Genomic DNA, 14,457 nt, shown 5'->3' on the forward strand with positions numbered 1-14,457 from the left:
TTCAGATTTTTTCATCATAAAAAAAATACACATTCAATTTACTTCACGTCAGACATGTGCGTTGAGGGGTGTGTAGTGTTCTACTGTTAAAGTTCAGCCTCTTACCCACAAGCTGTCATTTCACACCAGTAGCTAAGTGAGGTCACATCCTCTGAAACACATTTATACACCTTATGATAGAGAATTGCTGCACTATGCCTGTGATACTGGTACTAAATGTGTGTACAACACAAACAAAATATTTCAATTGTTTAGCTCTTACTGGGGAAGAAAGGTGCATATCAAGAATATACATTGCATACATGTTTTTTAAACAATGCCACAAAATGACACCAACTATGTAATCACTCACAGACTGCGACCATTATGAAGCTCTCAGACTCATCATCTGATGACCATACAGCAAGCTAACCCAGACATCACATAAAATATTCATTTTCCACACGGGAGTGACATTAGGCAGCCCCTCAGATATTGAAAACATTTGCCTCTTTTGCAAAACAGCTACACGAACCAACACTAAAGAGTGTGCTGTGTGTAACTGTCCTCTCTGTGCCACGACTCCGTGGCTTCCAACAGGACTCTTCCTGTTTCCCATTCCATTCCGAATCACGCTATTCAACTATGCATTCTTTCCCCAGTCACTGGCAGTCAGGATACATTAAATCAAGCGGGTTGTTATTCCTCCATAAGGTATGCATTATATTACGAGTTTGCTGCACAAAAAAATGGCCAACGAGCGAGGATTTCAAAGAGGCTGGCTCTGGGGAGACATGTGGTGACCATCGCCAGGACGGCCGTGTGCCATTGCTCACGGTGCGGAGATGATGAGGAACAGACTGTCTGAGGGCAGCCGCTGGGCCTGGGTGAGCCTTAGACTCGCTTCAAAGCCCCGTTTGGCTGCATGGATCGCAGCCTGATGAGGAGGAGTCCGGCTGTTCCCACGTTTACACCCTTCTGGGTGTCCTCCTCACACACCTCACTGACCCAAATACAACACACCCTCAGCAGGCGACCTGGGACTGACCTACGCCAAAGCTGGGAAACACTTCTCTTAAGCACTTTTCTTAAGTGTAGTATAGTGGTAAGGAGTAGGCATCATAACCAAAAGGTTTCTCGTTTGATTCCCTGCTGGGGCACTGCTGCTGTACCCTTGGGCAAGGTACTTAACCCAAAATTGCCTGCGTAAATATCCAGTGGTATAAACAGCTAACATGTAACAATTATAACTAATATAAGTTGCTCTGGATAAGAACGTCTGCTAAATGACAATAATGTAATGGAATGAATTGTAAAGAGGGCCAGTGCCTGGTGACAATTGAAGCTCTTTAGGCAATCTTCAGACATTTCTTTTTTTCTGAGACTTTGTCCAAACTCTTTGTAATACATGCAAAATGCGAACCAGGCCCGAACCATGGAGAGTGCTTGTGTGATTACACTGGGACTCACGCAACCTGCGCAACACAGTGCAAATCCCTCTCCGTTTTTCTCTTTCGCGTTTTTCTCGCCTCTGAATGGACGCATTCCCAGCGGAGAGGGTGCAGCGGAGTGTGGGCCCTCCTGCGAAACCCCCCCTGGCACTCAGAGCTAGCGAACGAGCTGAAAATAGAGGCAGCTCCAGGGGAGGGGAGATTCAACAGAGCCCTGACCGCAACAGCGATAAAGCAACACGCTCGTTTGCATGCACGCACACCATGCATACCACATATGCACACATTTGCGTGCAGAAAACCTGCTGATGCAATTACCCCATTAGAAGTGTACTTGTGCATGGTTTTACTTGCACTTGCAGCTTTCTACATTTCATTGTCGCCTGAATGCTGTGAAACTGGATAGTCCACCAGATCAAATGGAACAGGATCTCACTGTCCCTCTGGAAGCCTCTATATACAGAGGCCCAGTTCCTGGTCTTCCGGAACTAGCATGAATAAGTAAATCAAATGGCTTCTCTCTCCGTCAGGGACATTTAGGGCACAATGTGCATTATAAACTCTGTACCCAAAACTGCACATTACCAACAAAGGACTGGGAATGTGATGGCAAATAAACAATGACAACAAATGTGCTGAATCAGCAAAGCTAAAAACCCCAAGAGGCAACAGAAATCACATTACACTGCTAGAGTGAGAATATTTAATATGAGGCAATCCTTCCTGGGTCAGCAAATTACAAAATGTACACAGAAGGAGGTTCAGTAAAATTTATAAAATACAGAGAAATGGAAACTGTGGTGGGGTACTGATTTAGCAGCATTTATGAGGTGGATGTTTATGTGGTCATTAACTGCGTGAATGAGCTGCAAGAGTGCATAACAGAGACAATGACATCAGTAAAATGGACAGTCGCCGTTTGATCTTTTCATAAACAGGATTCTGGGGAAGAGTAAAAACAACATATAACGCAAGTCAAAATCGATACGCGATTGACCGAGTGAGAGATATGGCTTTAGAAAAACCAAGAGCCTGCACAACTCTGGCCTGGAAATCAACAGGGTTTTGGGACATTGTCAGGACAACAATAAAATGTTTCATCAGAATTTACAGAAGAAGAGCTACATCATGGACCAGAAGTCCCTTCTGTGACAGCAGGACAAGACAAAGACATAATTCTCCTTTTCTCCAACTTTGCTGGCAGGACATAAAAGGACAGTTAAAAATACAGACCTATGAAACAACCAATGAAACATGATTCATAAAGTCCAATTATACGAGAAGCTTTATTCACAAGGTTAAATGATTAAAAACTACAATGCATGGTGTATTTGCAAACACTGCAGCCAGGCTTCCTTTCCCTGTGCTCTCGCATTCTTGTGGTAACAGAAATGAATGAGGTAAACTGCATATCAGAGCTACCACTGTATTCCCTGTGACGTGACAAATGTACACAGTAGCTCAAACCGCTGGGATAAATGGTTACTGCCTCTGATGACAATGCACCGTGATAAATACAAGTACACACACAATACAGGCAGTACAATACACATTTGTATCAACATTTTCCAGCTCACAGCCATGTGAGCATCCTCTTCAGTCATGAGTCCCCCTTGTGGCTAAAGGCAGAACTGCAGCAGGGTCAGGGAATGTGCTAACATGGCCGAGGTAAGGGGGAACTCAGGTGGTAGTGCTGTGGGCAGAAGTGATTCTCACTACAAGGAGAGCATGGAGTAAAGAGCCTTCTCAGTCTGTGTGATGGATTGGGGTGGGGGGGGGGGGGGGGCACAAGGACAGGGAAGAATGTGAGAGGGTGTGAGTGGAGTGCTCAGCGCCGGGAGCTGGAATCCAGCAGGTCTTTCGCTTCGTTGATCTTCGCCGCCAAATAGGGAGAGCCACCTGCAGGAAAAGCAGCAGCGTTTCACCATAATGTTTGCTTTCTGGCCTCTGCACAGCACAGCTCCACCATCTACTACCACCCCTGTTCCGCACATCTTTCCACGGAACGCAACTACCACTGCGGCTGATGCACCTAAAAAAAACTATGCAGTGTCACACATAGTGGAGTTGGAAACTCAGAAACTCAGAAAAACTGTAAAAATCAGTTAAACAGAGACTACAGTCCCGATGACACCTATATCACCGCCATGCCTGCTCAACAGAAAGTTCACCTTCCTGCAACACGTAACTGACACCGTGATTCACATCTCTAAAGACAGAAAATGTATCACCGAAAATCCCCTTTGAACAAACTACAGTCATCTGACACACAGACAGCCATGCAATCACTTCTCATGAAAACAGAAACATCACCATTATTCCTGTTAATATTGTATTATGATTCATTTGCTTTGAAGATGTCCTTATTCAGAGAGACTTACTTAGCTTTCATTGTACGAATTCTATTTACTTACAAACATTTGCCCTTTCATGCGCTGTATGAAAAAGATATTATTACTGCAGAATATAAACAGATTTAATGATGTTGTCCATCAGAGCATGCCTGTGTGATTTCTATGTGTTGAAAGAACAAATTTTATTTATAAATTTACCAGTGTGCTCTGAGGTGAAGGATTTGCCTCTCTTCTGAGAGCTCTGAGAGCCTGGAAAACCACACTTTGTGCCTGTCCCTAATCACGTACCTGATTCACACTTTGTACCTTTCCCTAAACCTCAGCTTGCCTGGGATCTGCAGCAGTTACACCAGTCCAGCAAGGACTCGCCTACGTTTGTACTCTGTGACACAGCGGACGCAGCCTTCGACCTGCGGTGCCAGAGAGCGCGGGGCCCGTGGGGCTGTGCGCTGGCACGAGTTTGCTCGGCTCTGTCTGCGCCGGCCGCACGCGCCAAGCGGCGTCCCAATGCAGTTTGTCAGGTGTGGCAGCGCGCATGAATCACGGGCCGCCGCGGAAGCGGAGCGGGCAGCGAGGAGCGCGGCCCGCGGAGGCCCGCTCATCCGTCACACTGCCACCAGGGAGAAAGAGAGAGAAGCCGCCTCCGTGACAAACAGCACCGCACGCAGGCCCCACCAGCACCGCGCAGCAGGACCATAGCAACCATAGCAGGACCGCCACACAAAAGCACAGAACAACGCTGCCTAGGGCAAAATTACACCAAAAACAGCGCAATAACAAACTGCTGACCAGCAAAACACAATGTACCGCAGAACACAGCAGAGCAGGACGCAACACAATAAAACAACACCGAGGTGAAGTGGGGGAGGGGAGGGGGGGAGGGGCGTTTGTGGGGAAGGGACCTGAGAAGCTGAAGCGAAACCTGAGAGTTTCCCGGTTTAACAGAAGTGAATATAATGAACATACTGTGCAGGGTATGTGCAGAGAAGCTGCTTTGTCTGTGTTGTTCCCTCAGAGCATGCTGGGATGGGGGGGGCAGTCTGAGGTGTGGTGCACTCTGCTCCTTGTTTCCAGACCCTTTAGACTGCAGAAGGCTGCAGCATGTGGATTGCCCCCGCTGAGCCTTCCCCTCACTCAGCCCCGCTATACATCCTCATCGCCTCGCAGTAAGAGCCCTAATGAAAGCCAGTTCAACAATCATTCCATTTCATTACTCTGACCATGTGAATCACTCATCTCATTAGGGCTAAGACCCTCATTAGCGGACTAACAAAAAGCATTGGGGATTGCTGCAAACATCTCTGTCGTATTTATACAGCTCGAACGACTTGAAAAGACCAGAGTGTCCCAAATCCCAGTTCAAGTTCACCATTGAATATTGATTCAAACCACAAGAAAGGACCACCGCCCTTCACATGTTCTATCGAGCCTTTATATGTTCTGTAACATCAAGTTTCTAATAGTGGACCGGGGACTGGATACTCATTTGTCAACAGGAGAGATTAGGCATTTTCTCAGTCCAAGTAATTAATGGACATTTCCTGCCTACCAATCCCATAATGGAAATGATTGTTTATTATGGGATTCAGGGCATTAAGTTCAGTGTGTGACAGTTGGGCTGATAAGCACTTCCTTATTTACAATGTCAATTAACGTAATCACCTGTGTTCCAGTCCCACCCTCTGTCAGCTCTGACCATGCATTTACATTCAGCTCTCTGAAAATGCTGGATGACTAAGTATTCACCCCGTAAGCATATTTACAGTATATATAGTTTTCCTCTGGTGTCTCGATGGTGAAGATAGAGAGAGGCTCGCCGTCCTGTCTTTCAGCTGTGCTCAGAGGCCCAGCAGAGACAGCACAGTGATATCAGCTGCTATATGGGACTGGGCAGAGGCCTGTCTCCAGCTGATAACTTCCTCCTGTGTCCAAAGGAAATTTGTTCCACAGCAGGCTGTTGCAGAGAGCATCTCCCTGGACTAAGAGGAAATTACTGAACAATTCCTTCCTGTTGTCTGCCAAAACCAGGGACAGACAGTTCCTGTCCTTATTTGGACAGAGATGCTCCACCTGGTGCACCAGGTCATAGTCAGTTGATAAGTGAAAGGTTATTCAGTGGGTGTCAGTGTAGTATAGTGGTAATGAGCAGGACTGGTAACCAAAAGGTTGCCAGTTCGATTCCCCACTGGGGCGCTGCTGCTGTACCCTTGGACAAGGTACTTAACCCACAATTGCATCAGTAAATAACCAGCTGTATAAACGGATAGCTTGTAAAAACCTATGTAAGTTGCTCTGGAGAAGAGCATCTGCTAAATGACGACAATGCAATGTAACGTACACTAGAAGCTGCCGTGCCTCAGCCACCCAGGACTGACTAGAGCTTGCCATCCCAGGACTTAAGTGTCCACGTTTCCACCTGTGTGATGTTTCCAGACATACCACAAGTCTCTGAGGAAAGGTCTATCTCCAAGAGCCACAAAGGAGGCTGCAAGGAGCCATTTCTTATTTCCCACTGAGAAATACCAGGTGACAAGTCTGCGAGTACTGCAATTTCCACACACACTGCTCATCCATGTGAGGGATGCTGGGAGAGTGGGAAAACCCAGTGGGGGTTGAGTGGCCATTAACCTTGAGGAGGAACGCAGGCGGTGAAGAGCACAGATGTGCCAGACACAAAAATAATCCACAGTGCTGTGGCACCTGGAGGGCCGACAAGGGAACAGCCAAGCCGTACGGAGGATAATGATAACTGAAAGAGGTGAATTCATAACAAATGCTATAATCATCATTCTGGCATTCTGTTGCTGCCATATTCAGACCAGAACAAAAAAATCTTTACAGAGGGCTGTTAAATATCATCACATCCTCTGATTCTACATAGAGGAAATGAACTGGAGAAATATGATGAACAGACCCAGAGTCTTAGTCGATCTTCCACATAGCCTGGGGTTCTGGGACAGCCACTGACCTTTATCTGGATGATTTAAGACCATGATCCTCCTGTGGGCCTCTCGTACCTTTGCCTTGGTGCTGGTTGGGCTGCAGGGGAAAATGCAAAGTTACAGTTTAAGAGGAGCAGAAGAGCTCCACCTAGTGGAGCACTATTTGAAACACGTAAACTAAGTTCGGCCTCGTAATTCGACACATGATCACATTTGGGCAAATTGTCTGGGTTTAATCCGCTCTAATGTATTGTTTTGACCTCTAAAACCTTTCCAATAGTTCCTTCAATGGTATACCGACATAAATTGCTGTGCTTAATGCTAAAATAGCCTATTTCCTTGATTAATGGTGTTTTCTTTCAATTATTTCTAAGAATTCCATTATATTAGGATTACACCCATCAGGAAATGAGCTACTTCTGTGACCACAGGTTATATGCTTTTCTTTAGTCAGGGCTGAAAGAACAAGCACAGAAACTGCCATAAGGCGACACAAGGAAGGAATGAGACAGCACAGATTTGTTAAAAGCAAAGAGATACTCTGGCATTAACATCACCATGAAAGTAGAACAGGGTCATTTGCCTGGGAGGCCAGGTCTGTCCCACCACTGAAGTTTTAAGTGGTTTGTACTTTCAGAAATACTCCTCACTGGGCTTGAATTCCACAGACAACCTGGATTAGTCTGCTTCCAGGGGTGGCTACGCTCCATTTAAACCCAACGGTCACAAAGAGGAGAGGGATATCAGGCGCGAGACATGATGATTATTGTTAACAAACATGCTTTCTGAGATGCGTCTCGGTCCATCCACAGCTGACCGTCAGGACGAAAACCGGGCGTGGCTGCAGCACACTTAACAAAACACTGCAGGAGGATAAAATGCTACAGAGAATCCAGCATCCTGGCGTTTCCGCGGTCACTGATCGCTTTGGCCAGGAGCGCCGGAGACTGTGTTCCAGGAGCGAGGGATCAGATGTGCTGAAGCACTCGATGACAGCTAACTCACTGCAATAAATCATGCTTCCTTCCCAAAGGCTGGGAGTCTCATGTAGAAAGATATTAAACACAGACGTATTCCTTTTGAAAGGAGACATCAGCAGCTTGTCACAGGCAAATCCATTACCTTACGTGATTTATTGCTTCAGCAGACACTATCGTTCATAGCTTACATTTAATATATCCATTTTCGTGACTGTACATGTACTGAGGCGGTTCATATCTAGCACCTTGCTTAAGGGCTCAGAAGCATAGCACCACTCAGGACTCAAACCTTTGACCTCTTTATTAGGATATCAGTCCCCTTTCCACCACATTGAAGCCCCCCCTCTTCAGGCTATACCTCAGCCTCAGCCCCCCCCCCAACAAAAGCGTGATCTTTTGTTCCCCTTGTGTGTAATTATATATGTGGAAGTTCACTTCAGGGTTATGTTTAATTATCCATGTGGAAGTGTACTTACAGTATGTGTTAGCACTGTGGTTGGGATGGTATAGCCCCTCTATCGTGTATATTGCACTGCACATACATGTTGATCTAGGCCTGCACTTATAATATAGCACTATTTTGGGCACTGAAATTTGTTCATATGTGGTTAGCCATGTCCCGTTTGTATAACTTTTTGTAAGAGTGTCTGCTAAAGGACAATAACGAAAAATGTAATGTAATCTGGAAAAATGCTTGAAACCACTGCAGTTCAGAGCCCCCTCAGTCAGACGATAACACACTGAGGTTTTGGGAGAAAATCAGGAAAAAGTGTGTCACTACGGACAGGCAGTTATCATAACATTATGTGCTATATCAATGATGATATGAAATCATACGTTTTGGTTTTAATCTTTTCCGGTCCAGGTTTCAGTAACGAGCCCACTGGTGTGTTCAGGAATTGGCTGAATCAGAGCGCTAATTCAGGAAGTGATGAAATCAGTGGCCATGCAGGATGGCCAGGGAGCCACAGAAATTGTGAGCGAGAGGGCCACTCTGAGTCACAGACAGGGACACTCCGGGAACCTCACATGGGGGTGGCGGGATTAGAACCTTCAGAGAGCCGCTTGAGGGTTTGTTTTGGCAGTTGTGGTAGGATCAAAGAGGAGACGCTCACAAGGTGACGTCTGACAGAGGAGCTCAAACACACCCCCTCCATGAAACCACAAGCACTTCTCAGAAGAGGAGTCTGGCTAGGGTGGAAGTTGTGAAAGAACCCCTTCGCCACCCTGATTACAGCAATCCTATGAAGGAGGCGTTCTGTTTCTTTCTCACACTCACACTCTCTCTCTTACACACACACACACACACACACACACAGGTAATCAATCCACAGATCTCACCTGATCCCCAGTATGAGACTGGCTTCCCGTTTCGTCATCTTCTGCTCAAACCCCCCTTTGTAATATGCAGAAAAAGCCTAAGAGAACAGGAGAGAGGGCATCACTCTACAGATTCACAGTCAGGCATGCTAAACCGACATTCACCTCGCACTCACCTCAGTTATTATCTGACACCATCAAACACCCTGCCATTCACCTATGTGCACTTCCTGTTCACTGTTAAACCTCAACTGAGTTTGTATCAGTCCACAGATTTAAAATCAGTCATAATTTTCTAGGTTTAAAAAAAAATAAGATGCATTCAGTTATAGTCAATGTTGAACTACTGTTGCTGCATAAGTTTCTCCTGACTACACAGTCCAATTTCTGTCATGTTACTTATTGATTTCTATTCTACTAGGGTAGAAATCAACCCAGTATCAACCCCCAAACCTGCGCTGACGTCACATGACCTTCAAGAGTTTGGTATGACCACACAGAACAACAACCGAGGCCATCTCAAGTGAGCTGTCGCGGGTGCACAACGAAAGCGGCCATAGCTGCAGACATCTCAAGGTGCGGCAAAACACTGACTGTGATTGGAGTCTGCGGTGTGACAGTGCCGAGCGGCAGAGGTTTCATGAATACTGGGTGAGGTTTTCACGTGCAACGGCATCGCCACCACACACGCGCACGCATGCGTGCACACACGCGTACACACTGCGAGTGATTCACAGTGGGGCGCCGCAGTGCCGTCTGTTCTCTGCCGCACGCGGGTTCAGGTACGGGGCACGGAGGTGAGCCTCGCCAGGCCGGAGGGAGAGAGGCAGCGGGGGGGTGAGTCACCCCTGCAGACACGGAGCTCAGACCGGGCCTGTGGCTGCCGTGAGTCAGAACACCCACTCCGCACGCACCGCAGGGGAGCATCGCACTTTGGGGAAAGGTGTGTGATGTCACGCCAACGCAGGTCATGAATTGGTGCAAGACCATGGACTGTGGCTCTGTAACACCCGGGAATACACACACCTGATGGTCGGTTGAGGTAATGTAATGTAATGAGGTGCTTCTATGTAAGGTAATGTAATAAGGTGCTCCGATGTAATGTAATGTAGTGAGGTGCTCCGATGCTATAGTATGTCTACCAACAATCTCTCACCGACTGCTGATACCGATACTACAAGTCAAACTGGGAACTACAACCATCAACGGCGGGAGAATACAGGCTAGGAGGGACGCACCCCAGTGACTGCAGGCGATGTTTGACCCCCAACAGTTTTTGAAAAACGGTCAAGAGTATGTACCCCCGCTGAACAGTAGACATCAGTACTACCCCAACAGGCCTGAAATGCAAAGCTCACCCACACTTGCATCCTGCCACTTTCTGGAAGCCAGTGTGGAGGAGCAGTTCAGACACGTTCAGCCTTCCCGGTCCTCGCTCTCTGTTTGTGTGTCATTTTCTGTGTGTGTGTGTGTGTGTGTGTGTGCGTGTGTGTGCGTATGTGGTGACTTGTGAGAACAGCTTCCAGTCAGCCAGCAGATGTCATCATTTACACAACATGGGCAAATCTTCGAAGAGCGGTTTATGCATTCTCCAAAAACCCTTCTATTTAGCATCATGATCACCATTCAGTTCAAACACAGTCACACAGTACTTCTACAAGCTGAGGTATCCCATGAACTGCTACAGAGCTTTGCACTATATTCTTGGTAGCACTCAGACACACCAGTGAGGTATTACTGCTTTTGAATGAGCACAAGGTCTGAAAAGTGAATATGCATTTAAGAGAGCTATATTATGTTCAAAATGAACATAATATAGAAAGTAAAAAGTAGATGATAACTGCAAAACAAGATCACCGTTCACATCACAGCGCAAACCTCTCTATTCGGACCACGTCTTGGCTCCATGAACTCTTACCCCTACCCTTCCTAACATTGGTAAATAGCTGTAAAATGGATCATGATGTAAGAATACAAGATAAGAATCCGGTGGCTCTCCATGCATTTGCAGCAGCAGAAGCTCAGTGGTAAACAACACAAACATGTAGTAATACAAACCTAATGGCTGAAAACTGCTGGTAGTATTTTCAGGTTGTACACCCCATGGCAGCAGTTACTCCTCTTGTAGCAATATTTCCCACAATGACACTGTATTTCTAAGATGGCACTAATTATTCAGTATCTGTTTGGCTAATTGCCAAACCCTACTGAACACACTTTTTGTAAGTTACTCTGTATAAGAGCGCCTGCCAAATTAATATCAATCAATACAGAACTACAAAAAGCTGGTTTAACATTCACAATCTTCTTAATGTCTTCATGTTAGGGACCAAACGTAAGTAACAAAAACACACAAAACCAACTGAACAATCACCCTGATGCTTAGTTTAGCTAGCAGAGGTAAGGAGTGTTTCGGCAAGGAAAATCATGTCCAACATCATGTCCACTTTCTCTGTCTGACAAATTAATTTGAACATTGACAATCTGTCAGGTTGAATTAATTCTGACAGTTACCACGTGTCAATCACCTAGGAGCTACTGGATCTGTTGGAGTTTAGCAGTCTACTTTCCTTTTTTCTCCCCACATTAGAACACATGATAAAGTTAGACTTGGACCATGATAAAAGACAAAACAACATGCAAAAAAAGATGCAAGCAGGCAAACCAAGTAGTACTCTCAGTTCCTTACCGAGGTAGGCATTTTCTTTGCTGTTTCTGTGATGATTTGTCCTAGAGGCTTCCATAGCTGGAATGCATAGCGCCCTGAAAATAAGAATAAAAATAACACAAAAGTAAACAAATAAAAAGGGAAACATTTACCCGGACTTGAAACTGCGGTCTGCTGATATTGACTTACGTACTTGACCCATATTTCCTCTTTCTTTGCTCTCTTTAGTGTGTGATGGATTCAAACACAGAGGCTTCAGAGGTGAAACCGAGGTGCAAACCGCTTTATACTTTCCTGTTTAATACTGTGCCAAATACAAGGGGTTTTGCAGTGTTTGCTTGGTTGCTGGGTCAGTTGACAGACATCAACATGGGTCCGCTCCAAACCCACCAACTACAAGTCAGCACGCTTGGTGCTTTAGGGGGCATCATCAATCTAATCGTCATGGTGCATGCACTTATCTCTAAGCAATGAATTCAAGCAGATATCGCATTTTTCCATTCTTACACAATATATTTTACCTTATGCATGGTGAGTGCCAAACTTTTGCTGATTATAAGAAAGGGAACAGTAACTGGAAATGAATGTCCCATATTATTGGCCGTAACTACAAGTATCTCACAGTCCTCTACAGAACAGTATACCTGAAATGCTTAGTTTATTCTGGAAAACACACTGGCATAGCCCTTAAGATTCACAAGAACATAAAATAAATTTAAATACATACCTAACTAAGTTGCTAAGTCATGAATTCCATTTAACTAGCTCCAACAATTTTAATTATACTGCTAGTGTTGTCTGACTTGTATTTGTAGAGTCCAAACAGCTCTACCCTGAGCGGACCACACATTGCTAGGCATTCTGGCAAGCAGGCCATCCTCTCTGTATGCTGAGAGAGGAACCAGCCCAGATCCTGGATGCAACCACAAGCAGTACTTACATCCTGGCTCAGCTTCTGCACCCAAACACACACCAACATGCAAGACAGGCTTAACAAAATAAACCGTGAGAAAATGGTTATGGGGCTGCTTGTGTAAGGGTAGGTCAAAATAAACACACACAAAAATTCACCAGCCAAAATAAACAAAACAACACTAGATCTTGGCGCTGCAAGGAAAGCCTTTTACTACTATTTGGGCAGGATGGTCCATCAAGATGAGAATATGAAACCTTATTTCAATCATGATTATGCCTCTGCACATCCGTCCTGATAACAGCAGCTACAGCAAGGTGCAAAGGCAGAGAACTGATGAAAATGTCACACAGATGCCAACCAAACACATGAGGAGACTTCACCTCACTATCTGACACAGTACTTAATACATGATTAGGAGAACTCCCACATATTATAACAGGTGTTGACATAACGTACAACTCTGTATTAGCCTGTAATTATATTACATAATGTGCTATTAACAGGAAGAAGAGTGCCAACCTCCAGCGAGTGCCAACCTCCACCAGATTGTGTAGAGTACTCTTATAAAGAGGAGGACTTTTTATAAGAGTACTCTACACAATCTTTTCTAATCGTGTTTATAAATTAGGGCTGGAGGCAATCAAGGTGTGCAAGAACTATATAATTGTGTTATAATGGAAAACTGTCACAGTGTGCAATTGTTGAAAAACATTCGACAGCCAGCTAGCTAGCTACATGTATCTCACCTGCAAAACCAGCAGCAGCAACACCAAGTCCAACAGCTATCAATGTCCCGCCCTGTAAAAAAATAGCAACCACCAGCCAAATATTAATCATCAATCTGCATTTATTTTCATAAATAAGACTGCTATCTAGATAGCTGTTAGACACACGGCCAGCCACCTACCAGGCTAAACAGGCAAGGAGACAGACAACGTCGAAGTTCTACTTTTTACTGACAAACTAGGTAACTAACACTTCAAGCTGGGTAACTAAAATGCATGTTTCAGAAAATTTCTTCGCTACTGTTTGTAGTTAGTGTAGTCCAGCCATCATCTTTTAGACAGCTAACCTTTGCCTGTAATGTTAATGACACAAAAGACAAGCCAGATTTATTGCCTGTCTAAATATCTAGCACTTGATTCGGCGCTAATTAATGCGACTCTCAATACATGCTTGCATTGTCTGCACAATGTAATTGTTAGAAAGGTAACTAACAAGCGAAGTACTTAACGTTACCTAACGTTGGTTACAAAACTGCTAGCCAGCTTCCTAGCTAGTGGGCAATTATTACGATGACTGGTTGGTGATCAATTCTGCCTTCACTGAAATTACAGGTAGTCAGACTTATTCAACACAGATACTTACAAATCGTTTATCAATGTCTGTTTCACTCCGAATACTCGTTTTGGGAGTGTATTCAGCATATCTTAATAAGTCACTTTCCCCTGCTACGTTACTGCTAGCCATACTTTCCACCGGCTCAAGGACATATGTCTATGGAGCGTCGCTTTGGACAAACTTTCTGCTGTACGTAAAAGCGTTTTTTACTTGATCGGTTGCTGAACTACCATGCCAGTACCAACTTATGCATGTTGTTCAATTACGTATAGTAAACCTCAGGCCATTATTCAGTTTCATGTTATTTCCATTCATGACTCTTACTTATTATTATTATTATTATTATTATTATTATTATTATTATTATTATTATTATTATTATTAGTAGTAGTAGTAGTAGTAGTAGTAGTAGTAGAATTGTGCATATAGAACCTGCTGGTTCGAATAACAGAGCAGTAGGAAATTATTTTGTAGCAGTAGAGAATACAACAAAAAGCTGACTCGAC

At 44.8% G+C, this 14,457-nt stretch overlaps 1 protein-coding gene across 1 annotated transcript; it reads right to left on the bottom strand.

Moving 5' to 3' along the window:
- Positions 1 to 2,132: 2,132 nt before the first annotated feature.
- dnajc15 (DnaJ (Hsp40) homolog, subfamily C, member 15) lies at positions 2,133 to 14,095 on the bottom strand. Its single transcript, XM_036540980.1, has 6 exons — positions 13,979 to 14,095; positions 13,357 to 13,408; positions 11,716 to 11,789; positions 9,048 to 9,124; positions 6,753 to 6,823; positions 2,133 to 3,329 (listed from the first exon to the last, which is right to left on the bottom strand). The coding sequence occupies exons 1-6, from the start codon at positions 14,078 to 14,080 to the stop codon at positions 3,259 to 3,261; spliced, it is 447 nt and encodes a 148-aa protein (XP_036396873.1). The 5' UTR covers positions 14,081 to 14,095; the 3' UTR covers positions 2,133 to 3,258.
- Between the last annotated feature and the right edge of the window lie 362 nt (positions 14,096 to 14,457).

This window comes from Megalops cyprinoides, chromosome 11 (assembly GCF_013368585.1).
Source record: "Megalops cyprinoides isolate fMegCyp1 chromosome 11, fMegCyp1.pri, whole genome shotgun sequence".
Lineage (NCBI taxonomy): Eukaryota > Metazoa > Chordata > Actinopteri > Elopiformes > Megalopidae > Megalops > Megalops cyprinoides.